The sequence below is a fragment of the Pteropus vampyrus genome, unplaced genomic scaffold, assembly GCF_000151845.1.
Source record: "Pteropus vampyrus isolate Shadow unplaced genomic scaffold, Pvam_2.0 Scaffold571, whole genome shotgun sequence".
NCBI lineage: Eukaryota > Metazoa > Chordata > Mammalia > Chiroptera > Pteropodidae > Pteropus > Pteropus vampyrus.
In genome coordinates this window covers 224,328-237,468 of record NW_011889352.1, presented here as the reverse complement: position 1 = coordinate 237,468, position 13,141 = coordinate 224,328, and the positions used below count along the sequence as shown (strand labels likewise).

The 13,141-nt window shown below is 32.0% G+C and overlaps 1 protein-coding gene across 10 annotated transcripts in view; it reads left to right on the top strand.

The window, feature by feature from the left end:
- EHBP1 (EH domain binding protein 1) overlaps positions 1-13,141 on the top strand; it is a 322,192-nt gene that overhangs the window by 148,673 nt on the left and 160,378 nt on the right. For all 10 annotated transcript variants that reach the window (XM_011384344.2, XM_011384346.2, XM_023525560.1 and 7 more), the window contains one exon: positions 2,338-2,578. In XM_011384344.2, coding sequence (XP_011382646.1) covers positions 2,338-2,578 — 241 coding nt within the window. The remainder of the gene's footprint in view (positions 1-2,337; positions 2,579-13,141) is intronic.

The window sequence follows — 13,141 nt, the reverse complement described above, 5'->3', positions numbered from 1 at the left end:
TTTCCTGAGGTATAGAAAGAAGTGGCAGATATCATGTAATATTGTATTTCTATATAGGAGAGGTTAGCTAACCTGTTTCAGATACTCATGCCTATAGAGCTAAGAAAAAAAATGTGACAACCTGTATTCTCTTTAAATATATATCTCTTAGACTTTTTGCAATAAGTATTTTCTATTAAAAGAATACTTATTTTCTAGAAATAGTTATTAATAGTTTATTAAGTTTTATTGATTAAAAACTTGCATCCTCAAGTAACAAAAGTATTTGGGGAAGAAAGATGTGTGTAGATGTTTAGATTTTTTTTTTTCTTTTACAGTTTCAGTTCTCATATTCAAGACATTGTGTGCTTCAGTGACCCTTTTACAATGTTATTAAGTATATTTGTTAGCTTTTATATGAAATAATCATAAACCCTCTTTTGTTGTCAGCTCTGTCATCTTCAAATCTTGCTCTATAGTTTGAATACTTTCTTACTTTTTGTTTTATAACTCATGAATTTGCTTGGATCAATTTTTGTAATCCTCTTCCTCAGAGTAAAAACTAAAATCTTATTTCCATTGACCAGTTTTATCAGTTTCTTAAACATTTGAGACTTGATATTAGTTAATAAAAAATTGAGTAGGCAAAAACTTTGCAGTCTTTCTTCCCCTATAGAGAAAAGAAAATGCTTCTCATGTACACTGTTATAAAGATTCTAGTGGTTTTAAGTTTAAATATTAACCTTGTGTTACAAAAGATACAAGTACTGTCTTCTATAACATAGGCTGTATTTATAATTGAATGTTGTGCCTCTGAATAATTGAATGTTGTGCCTTCATTTTATTATTGATTTATTATGATTTTATGAATTCTCTTTCATACTTTATAATTGCTTTCCCATGGTGTATGGAATTTCAATTCAGAGTTTTTATGTTTTATTTTTTCAATATAAAGAAAAATAAGTTTTCTGGGCTAAAGTCTAAAGTATAAATAAAAGTAACTTGACTTTAAAATATAAAATTAATAAATATATGTCAATAATGAGGTTTTAATAATTAAATTGTTTGAAATGTTATTTATGAAACAATTGTTTTTCTTGAGAATTTCAATAATCAATTTTCTGTTTCCTTAGAATATTTTGTCAGAGTTGCATGGCATAATTAAAATTACTTTTAAACTATGCTATGATTATTGGCTCTCTGAAACATCTTCAATTTGGGAAAATATTTTTATTAGCAATATACATGATCAAATTTTGGACAGTTTTATTAGAAATTCTAGTTTGGTTTTAAAATGTTAATAAACATAAAAGAAGAAGAAAAGGATGGTACTAAGTACTTCATAAGTATATTTGGAGGACATGGTGGTATTTTATTGCTTTCTGTGCTATGAATCAGTTATTTTTTATTTTATTTTTTTATAATCCCCCCCACACTTCCACCCCTGACCTATGGATGTTGTCGTCTCCCCTTAAGAATCGGATCTCTGAAGGTGGGGCGTCTCCTCTCACACCAGGATATGGGCCGTGGCTCTGCAGGGGTTCGAACCCAGGACTTTCTGCATGTAAAGCAGACGTGCTAACTACTACTCTATGGAACGACCCCATAATCAGTTATTTTTAAGGGCACCTTTGTTTTTAAATTCAATTTTGAAATAATGAAATGTAGAAGAATTTGGTGTAACATGTCTATCAGCTTATCCATAGGATTTTAATATAGTGCTTTCAACCTGAAAATTCTTATGTTATTCCTTTGCATTATTAAATATTAATTGGATCCAAGTTACTTTGGAAAAAAGCAGACATCTCTTGAAATGCTCTAAAGATTTAAGGTTTGTAGCATACAGAAACCTGTTCTTTGAAGACTGCAAAAACAAATTCAGTGATATGTGGGTATATTTTGGATATAGTCCGAAATGAATTTTCAGATCCCTACATGGTCTTTGCTTATATAATCTCCAAAGACTATTTCAAAATTGAATCCATGTTATGTTCATTTAAAAACAGAAATTTATTATATATAAGTTTTAGATAGCAAACTAATTCAGTGAAATAAAATAGGCAATAATTGAATGTTGTGCCTCTAAGAAGGTTAAAATTTTCAAAATTGGCATAATTGTATGCTAATATTATTAGAGACTCCAAGGGCATTCTAAAGATGCCATTTCGGGGAGTACCAGTCTTGGAAAAGTAGACAAAGATCTTAGATACCACATCTTCTGAATTTTACCCCTCTAAAATATATTATTGCTTTGGCTCTTTTAGCTCCACGGAGTTTATCAATTCAAGATTGAGCATTTTTGAAAGCACTAATGTCAGATAATATTAATTTGATTCATCTCTTGGTACTGTTTTATAGAACCAAGCACTGAAACAACTTCTCCTAAAAAACCAGAAGAATCTTTTTATAATAGCAGCTATAATCCCTTCAAAGAGGTACAGACTCCACAGTATTTAAACCCATTTGATGAGCCGGAAACCTTTGTAACTGTTAAGGATTCTCCTCCCCAGTCTGCAAAGAGAAAAAATGTAAGACCTGTGGACATGAGCAAGTATCTGTATGCTGATAGTTCTAAAACTGAAGAAGAAGAGTTGGATGAGTAAGTACATTTCATTTTGCTAACATCATAGGTCAATCTTTATATTAACTACAGCGATCCTTCTGTAATAAACCTTTAGGTGGATAAAATGAGGTCTGTTTCAATGTTAATATACAGTTTACGAGTTAGTATCTATCTCATCCCCTACCTGAATTTTTATCATTTTGACCGTTATTCTCCCACCCTCTTCCATGTGTGTGTGCATTCTAAACTAACAAGTGAAGGGAATATGTTCCTGGAATCTCTGGTTAGAATTCCCATAAGAACCATGTTATAAATGGCACTTAGGTGTTTTTAAATGACTACTATAGACATTATTTGCACTTATGTTATGGGTCTATTGTGGGAACCAAATAATTATTTATGATATTGATTTGATGAGAAGACTTGTTCAAATGCCAAACAATGAAATTAGAGGATTTATAAATTGGGAGTTATCTACAGTTGAGTTATTACTCTTACCATAAGTTTATTGACCACAAGCTCAATATAAATAATCAGGATGGTTAGACCTGCCATTTTACTCAAATCTAAGGTGGGGATAGGAGGAGGATGTGTTCACGTTGTGTTCTGAAGTTGTGCAGTGTACTACCTGTGTGGCTACAGACTGTGGCCCTGAGTGGGTTAAAAAGCAACAGCAAAACTTTCACTTCTGTCCATGATGGAGTAATGCAGACTGGATATAGCTTCTTGTCTTAACTAAAAACCTGAATACTTATGAAATAACCGTTTCGACAGTAGGCACAAATAGAACAAGACAGCGATCCCCAAGAGAACAGAAACAAAGAAAGTGAGCCCTACAGTTGTCCAAGCTTTATTTATGGGAAAGAGCTTCCAATTGCATTTTAGGGAGAGAGAACCTAAATGCCCTAGTACAGGTGTATCTGGAAGATATTGTGGATTCAGTTCCAGACCACGGCAATAAAGCAAATATCACAATAGAGCGAGTCATATGAACTTTTTGGTTTCTCGGTGCATATGAAAGTTATGTTTACACTATACTGTAGACTGTTAAGTGTGGAATAGCATTATGATTTTAAAAAAAGCAATGAACATACCTTAATTTAAAAGTACTTTATTGCTAAGGAGTGCTGATCATCATCTGAATCTTCAGCAAGTTAGTCTTTTTGGCAAGATAGACTTGCTCAACACAGGGTTGCTGCGAACCTTAAATTTGTAAAAAACTCTATTTGCAAGGTTTAGTAAAGCAAAGCATAATAAAATGTAATATGTCTGTGTTGAGGAGACTGAGTTTGGACTTTGGGGCTACTGAGGAGCTAGAATTTGTGGACAAAGTATCAGAGAGAAGAGAGCTACTCATAGAGTTTCAGAGAGCTATAGAAGGTTCCTCTTGAGTCTTTAGCTGAGTACTGATCAGAGCATGCATATAAGTAACAAAGAATCTGACAACAAATCTCTGGAGTTCATCCAGAGTGAAGAATCATTTGCATTTCTACCAGCCAGAGAGGAAAGACTTCCTAACATTTGGGACATCAAGTTAAGTCCTCAGAAGAGTATTGTCTCAGTAGTAGGGCCAAATTAGCCTTAGATTGAAGCCTTTTCTGGGCCTGCCTAATAAAGCTGAAAAGCAAGGCTCAAAAGAATCAAAATGACTCCAAGTAACTTAACTGCATCCCACATGAAGCCCCAGAATACTAAAAGGAATATCAAAAAATCCACCCAAAACACAAAATTTGCAATGTTTGACAATAAAAAATTTATCAGGCATATAAAGAAGCAGAAAAATCTGACCCAGAATAAGGAGGAAAAACAGTAATTAGATGAAATGGCAGAGATGATGGAATCAATAGAAAAGTCTGATAAAATAACTATTATGAATATGTTCCAGATATTCAGGAAGGTAGAAGAAAGCATGAGCATAGAAGATATTAAAAATAAGTCCAAATCCTGTTTATAGAGATGAAAAATACAAAATCTGAGATGAAAAATACACTGGATAGAATTAACCCCTGTTAGATACTGCAGAAGGAAGTATTAGTGAACATAAAGATATAACAATAGAAATTATCTAAATTGAAACATATGGTGGGGGGGAATCGAACAGAAGATCAGTGAGACAACTTTAAGGGCTCCTAACATATGTGTAATTGAAATTCCAAAGAAGAGGAAAGAGGATGAGGGGGACAGAAAAATATTTGAAGAAATAATGGCCAAATGTTTTAGAAATTAAAAATTTAATTACATGTAGTTACCTACATGTCCAAGAAGCTGAATGTACTTCAAGGACAGGAAACACAAAGAAAACCACAGCAAGGCTTCTCTGAAAACAATTCAAGTCAGTAGAGACTAGGCTGATATTTTTAAAGTACTGAAAGAAAACAAAGACAAAAACAAAAACCTGTCAACACAAATTTCTATCTGCCCCATCCCAAAAAAGCTATTTTCAGATATCCAAAAGCTGAGATAACCCATCACCATCAGATTTGCGTTGCAAAAAAAAGTTAAAAAGAAGCTCTTCAGGCAGAAAGAAAATGACACTACTTGTAGATTTGGATTTATACAAAGGAGTGAAGAGCACAGGAAATGGCAAATATATAGAATATATAAAATACTTGTCTTATTTTTTTAAATCTCTTTAAAATATAATTAACTTTAAAGTTTAAACAATAATATAATCTGTGTTTTATGATGTGTAGAAGTAAAATGACAGTCTTAACAAATGACAGTTAAGACAGTTTTGCATAAAGCCTGAGACTGGGGAAATTGAAGAATGCTGTTTTAAGCTTCTTACGCATAGTGTTTCTCTGAAGATACACTATTTTTTTTTTATAGATGACAATTGTTTATATAGAAAATCATAAAGAATCTCCAAAATGTTTACCAGAACTAAAAAGTAAATTTAGCAATATTACAGGATATAAGATCAATATACAAATTCAGCTACAAATTCTCTACGGTAACAAATTCTCTACGGTAACAATGGACAACCAGAAATTAAAAAAAAATTAAAACACCATATTTGAAATGTAAGAAAAAAGGAAAAGACCCTCAGGGATAAATTTGAACAAATATATGCAATAACTGTATGCTGAAAGCAACAAAACATTGCTGAGAGCAATTAGAGAGAGAAATCAAATGGAGAGAGATACTATGACCATGGATTCAAATTGATTTATACATTCAGTGCTGTCCCAATCAAAATTTTGAAGTATTTTTTATAATAATTTATAAGCTAATTTTAAAGTGTATGTGTAAATGCAAGGGACCTAGAATAGCCAAAATAATTTTGAAAAAGAATAAGGTTGGAGGACTTACACTACCTAGTTTCAAGACTCATTAACCAAGGCATTGTGGTGTTGTCTTAAAGGTAGGCATATAGGTGAATAGAAGAGAATGAGAAAGTCTAGAAATAGATCAACAAAAAGCTCTAGAACAAATAGATGTCCATATACCACCCCCCACACACAGAACTACAACTGTTACTTCACACCATATACAAAATTTAACTAAAAATAGATTATACACCTAAAAATAAGAAGTAATACACTAGAACTTCTAGAAGAAAGCACAGGAGAAAATATTAGTGATCTTGGGTTAAGCAAAAAAATTTGAATAGGATGCAAAAGCACAAAGAGTCAAAGAAAAATTATTAATTTGGACTTCATCAGAACTAATTCTCTTTTAAAAAATATTAAGGAAAATGAAAAGGCATGTCACAGTTTGGCAGAAATTCTTTGTAAAACACATATCTGGCAAAAGACTTCTGTCAAGAATATGTAAAGAACTATTTTAACTCAATAATAAGACAAACTTTTTTTAAAGAGGAAAAAGATTCGAACAGACATTTCACAAAAGAAAATATGAGAATGGCCAATGTGCACATGAAAAGATGCTAAAAATCTTAGTAATCAAGGAAATACAAATTAAAATCAAATAAGATACCACTACACACCCACCAGAATTGCTCAAATTTAAAAGACTGACTATACCAAATACTGTCAAGGATGTGGAGCCATTGGAACTCTCATAGAACTCTCAGAGTTCTAAATGGTACAACCATTTTAGAAAACAAATTTGATAGTTTCTTAAAATGTTAAACATAAACCTATCATTTGACCCAGACGTTCCATTTCTAGGTACTATTTCACCCAAGAGAAATGAAAGTATATATCCACAAAAAGATTTATACATGAATATTTTAACAGCTTTATTTATCTTAATAGCAAAATATGGGAATTACTCAAATGTCCATCAATAGTAAATGGATAAACAAATTGTGGTCTATCCCTACAATGGGATACTATTCTGTAATAAAGAAGAAACAAACTATTAATATAGGTAACTACATGGATGAATCTAAAAGTCATTATGCGAGTTAAGGAAGCCAGACTAAAAAAGAGTACATACTGTAGATACCATTTATTTAAAACTCTAGAAAATACACTCTATAGTGAGAGAAAGCAAATCATTAAGTAGTTGCCTTTGATTGGAGGTAGAAGAAGGGATGGATTAAAAGGGATACAGGAAACTTTTGGAGGAATGGAAAAATGTCATCTTGATTGTGCTGATGGTTTCACACTTGAACACATGTAAAACTCATCAAATTATAGTTTTTAAGTATGTGCCATTTAGTATATATCAAATATACCTAAAGCTATTTTTTTTTAAAGAAAGAAAAAAAATGAAACACTAACAATCTTTAACTTTATTAACAAAAATATTGTGTCATGTGAGTGGTTCAAAGCCTGGAAATCTTAGTCCTCCAGGTCTCTGATGAAAAAATTGGTATGGGTTAAAGGAGATCTATAAAATATTTATCGTTTTCAAAAATCTTAATAATAATTACATGTTTACTTATAGTGAGTCTCTATGGGTCTTTGCTTTCCTTGGAAATACATGAATTTTACTGTGTTAATATTATTTGGATTTTGGAAAAATTATTCTTTCTTTTAAAATACAGTTTAGTAGGAAAATCTTCTAAACTATGGGATATATACATTGAGAGGGTAATAGTAGGAAGGCTCCTCTGATGCATGGAAGTTGGGAACAGTTGCTTTGTATGAAGAGAGAAATGTCATCTCTCCCCTGAGCATTGGCTAGCTGCTATTTTGAGCAGTATTTTATTTCTAGGTGCTGCACATACCAAGGAGTGTTGATGATTCAAAGCTTTAACAGAGTAGAGCAAGAGTCATTAAAATGTCCAGAAACCACATCAAATGAACAGTGATTGAGAACATAGGGACTGTTTGACTTAGAAAAGAGATGATTTAATTTCGTTAACCAATGTCACCGTAAAAAAAAAAAAAAGAAAAGAGATAATTTAAGGGAACTATAATAACCAAACTCAAGTATTTGAAAGACTTGTTTGAAAGAATGAGGTAGTTGACATGTTTTCTATTGCTCTTGAACTGCTTCTCAACCTTTTCTCATTTTACAGCAGGTGGCTGGCTAATGGCTCTCACATGTGCCACATGCTTCCATGGGCATGGCTAGGTTTTGATAAAACCTAAAAACCTTCTAACCTCCTATAAGTATGTAGAATTACATCATAATCATGTTATTCCAAAACCAGGTTGATATCTCAGTACTAATTAATAAGCATACAGTGGTTGAAGAAGTTGGCTCAACTCTTGCTAAAGTTTTTTGTTTTCTTTGAAATAGCTAATGTGTGATCAAAATAAAATTTCTCATGGGTGGTGTAGGTGCTGAGTAATAGCCACACACCTGGAGTATTTGAATGTAAATGCAAACTTTAAGTACAAGCATTCAGTCATTCCAAGATGTCTGAGTATTACACAACACACACACACCCAGCTCTCTCCTATTAACAAATTAAAGAGACATCTGATGTTTGCTTAAACTTTTAAAATGCCTTTATAAAAACTAAAATCAGAATAACTGGGTGTTTCCTTTTGACTATTCTTTTTTCCACATGAAAGTCACAGTCTTTACAAGTTTCCCATGAATAAAGAACATTCTAAATTGCTCAATCATCTGAGGTTACCTGAGGGAGCTGATGATAAACACTCCAGCTTTTTTATAGGAATATACACACAAATTCTAAAGATTGCTCATCAACTAATGTGAGAGTTCAGGAAGAACTCTATATTAATTGCTTATTTGATATTTTTCCTCTTGTTTCTCTGAAAGTTTTTAGGTCCAACTTCAGTAGTAGAAATCTTCCAAAATTTGTTTACTACAATAATAAACTTATATATGACCTTTCATCAGGTGAAAAGCCTATATGACTCATCTTTCGTTACCAAACTCTTCCTGTATCCTCTGACCTAAAACTATCCCAGAAAAGAGCACCGAGTCCTTTGATGTATAAAACAACCTTCAGAACCTCAGCCCATCCATCAGCACCAGGAGAAAGTATACACCCTTCAGTGCTTTTAGCACGTGTCCTTTACACTTACCAACCATGTGGATTTCTCAGTTTTCTCATGCTTTAGGACTAGTTTAGCCCTTCAGTTTATGTAGCAAAAATGAAAAATTATAAAGCAATAATTTTCAAAACATTTATGAAGTGACTTTTGAGGTTCAGCATGAACTCATTTCTGATTTTGTCGTATGTCAGTTTCTCAAGGAAAATTGTCATTGAATTTTATTTAGAAAAGCTACACACTCATTTTAATAACTTTGGATTGCTTTTCCAAAGAAATATACATTTTCAGAGTGGAAAGAAAAGACAATATTTTGCTATACCCCTGCTTCATATTTTTTTCTGTATGTTTATTAATCCTATTTCTAATCAACTTACAACTTTTTTCTATAATTCTTTTTCCTTGTGAATTATTTGATGAACCATGAATAATGTCATTTAAAACTATTCTGTCCAATTTTCTACTTAATATAACTGATAAATTTTTAATTAACAGTGAGTTAATAGTATAACAAATCTATTACTCAAGTATACAGTACAAGGATAAAAACAATTCTTTTTTATAAAAACAATTCTTTTTTATTCAGAGTGATGTAGGAAGCTCTGAAACATAGATGATCAACAGTGTGTGAAAATTATGCTAATTCCTTAAATAATTTTTCCTTACTAAAAATATTAAGTATTTAAAAAATGTATTAATGAGTAATTACGTAACTTGTCATTATAGAGAAGGGAGTCATTTCACAAAGTAATATATATATATATATATATTACTCTTATTCACTTTTTATAGTACTTTTTTATTGATATATACTTTATATAACGTGAAATTCCATATTTTAAAGTATATACTTCAGTGGTTTTAGTTTATTCACTATGTTGTGCAACCATCACCACTATTTGATTCCAGAACATTTTCATCGCCCCAAAAAAGGAATCCCATACCTATCAGTCAGTAGTTAGTCCCAATTCCTCTCTTCCCCCATCTCCTGAAAACCACTAATCTATTTTCTGTCTATATGGATTTAACTATTCTGGATACTTCATATAAATAGAAACATAGTTTGTTCATTCTTAAAGAGTAGGAAATTCATTTTTAGATAGGAATCTCTGATCTATAAGGAGGATCACTCAAAGCCCTTAGAATTAGAAGCTTCTTCTTTTTCTGATTTAGTACCTAATCAGTGATCGTGCCTAGCACACTACTGTCTCACAGGTGGATTGCGGGTCCGCAGAGATACTGATTCCCTGGTAACTCCATTTTCCAGCAGCTTCCTATCTTTACTCCAGCATGTCATATAAATTTTATTTTTTGCTACATGTCATAGTGTAAAACAGCTTGAGAAACATAGCTCTAATTGATTTAAGAAAATGTCCATTTTTATTATGTTTCTAGTAATATGGGCCTCAAGAACCAACTTTGGAAATCAGTTGATCTGAGCTCCTTTTCTACATGCATTTACCTTCTCTACAAAGAATACCAATATTCAAGTAGTTAGAGGGAGACCTAAGTGGTTAGAAGTAGGCAGAGAGACATAAAGAAAAAAGGACAATATTTAAATACCGTTGTATACATACTATATATGTTTTATAAAAGTTGTATGCAACTGAGAATTGTAAATTCAGTTATATAAAGTGTACTGAAGAATTGCCTATTGTAAGAAGTTTTATCCAATTTTTTAAATAACTAGCCATACTTACATAATAAATTAATAATAATTATTATTGTGGCAGCTACCATCTTACAAACTACTATGGAAATTTGTTATAAAGAGATTTAACCAGGACTAATTTTTTAAAATATCACTCAAATAATTCACATAACTGAATTAATTCTATTAGATTGAGGTATGTCTGTTCAGTCCTGAAACATTTAACATCAGTTAGCAAGTAGTAAGTTTTGGAGGGGAAAAAGATTTTTTTCTTTTCTAGAGTTTAGAGTTAAATTTTTTGTTGTTATTGTTTTTATCCTATTTCTTTATATTTACCTCTATTTGAACTATTCTTATAGAGTTTGAAAAACAGCTATATGAGGCTATCAATAAAATCAGCAGGATAAGCAAGATTGTTGTAAGGATTACATGAATTAATACATGTAAAACACTTAAAACAGTGCCTAGCACAGCATAACCACTTTATAAATGTTAATAATGTCATTGGTAAGGCTGGATGTGATACCTTTTCTACTTCTTTTCAGAGAGAATGTTCAGCTTTTTCTGAACACCTAGTTATTTTAACATTGTTCCTTGTTTTGATTTCTCCAAGTTCTTCAGTAGGTGGTAAACATGGATATAAATACTTTAAGTGTATGTTGGTCACTAGGCCAGAATATTTTGGTCTGAAAAGCTAATTTTCAAATATATATGTGTGTGTATATAGTTATATATTTCCTGTTTTGTTTTGTTTTTTTTTTCTCTTGAATGCACAGACATAGGAAGAGGAAGAAAAGGAAGTAGGTTTTTTATGTACATGCCAACCCCACTCAATTAAAAGCAGCTACCCTGAGCAAAGTCGAGAGAGATTCTGAGGCTGTACTCCAGCTCAATGGGAAGGAGTCACATGATTCTAACTGTTGCCATGAGTACAGAGTACGAGTAACCTCACAAATATGATGTATTTCACATCTCTGATTTAGATATACTTGGTAACCAGAGTCTCATTGACCTGACTGGATATATAAATCTTTAGGCAGAGGTGTTAATAATTGGTTCTAAGTGAGTCTGGTACTATTGTAGTTCAAAGAACATGCACAGTTGAAACAGAGGGCTATCACTGGTACACGCCTTATATGCCTTAGGCGGAATTCCCTTGTTATAATCACTACGTTTGGGTGATCTGGTCCTTAGGTTTGTAGACTCAGAAATTCTATTGTTATTGTACACACAGGATGTTGGACTAGAGTTGAAAAAAAAATGCAACTAAGTAAAAAACAAAAACCAGAATAACAGTTTCTTATTGTGTAATAGGAAGAATACTCATGATATATACTAGATACATGTGTTTATGAATGACTAACAAGAAAAAAAATTATCTACTCAAAAAGGGAGTTAACAAGGAAGATTTTCTGCCTGGGCCTAGACTCTAGGTAGAGGAAAAAAAAAGTCTTTCCTGAGAAGTTGTAAGCACAGGCCCACCCTCATGTGGATTTGACATTATATTGACAAGATTGTCTGGGAACCTCCAAGCCAAGAAAGTAACATACAAAGTGGCTCTTAAAGTACTTGGCAAATGCAAGTACATCAATACATAAAACATTCTGAAGAGAGTCACTCCCAGCTCAGATTACATAGGATTTCCTCACAGTAAACCCTGAACTCATAATCTAGAATTACAAAACATACAAGGAAACAGTTTTCTAAGAGAAAGAGTCAGGAGACAAAGGAAATACCAGGATTATATATACGAGAACTTAAAATAATTTATCAGATAGACTATAAATATGTTTAAATGATTAATGACTCAAATCTCTGTACCTGAGGTATTTTACACACAGCCATATGAAGAAATATCTTACTGAAGTTGAAAGTTCATTATATTAGACACAGATGAAGAGAGAAAAATTGAATTAGATTATAGATGTGAGGGAATTGTCCACAATGCAGCACGGGAGGAAAAAATTGTAAAAATATGAAGAAGAGAAATAGTTCAACATATATCTAATAATATTTACTAAAGAAGAGAATGGAGAAAATAAAGAAGAGGCTATCAAAGTGATAATAGCTGATAATTTTTTTATAAATAATAAAACACATGAATCTTCAGACTCAGGAAATATAGAATCTGAAACAGGATAAATTAAAAGAAATTCACACCTAGATGTGTCATAGTAAAATTGCTCAAAACCAGAAATAAAGAGATCTTAACAGCAACCAGAGATAAAATAGACTTACAAAAGAGCAGTGATAGGCTAAAGTAGGCTAATATCTTCAAAGTGCCTGAATTCTCTACCTAGCTAAACTGTCATTTAAGTGTCAAGCTGAAATAAAGGTATTTTCAACTCTTGAGAGAATTTACTACTAATAGAACCTCATTGAGTGAACTTATAAAAGATGTTCCCTAATGAGAAGAGAATTTAACACAGAGGAAGGGATGAAATGCAAGGAAAAAGATGTTTGTTGTTGGGAGCATAAAAAACAAATCAATATTTCCACATCTAATTTCTTTTTCCTTGATTGTGATATATAGTATTTACTATTATTAAAAACATTTTTCTAAGG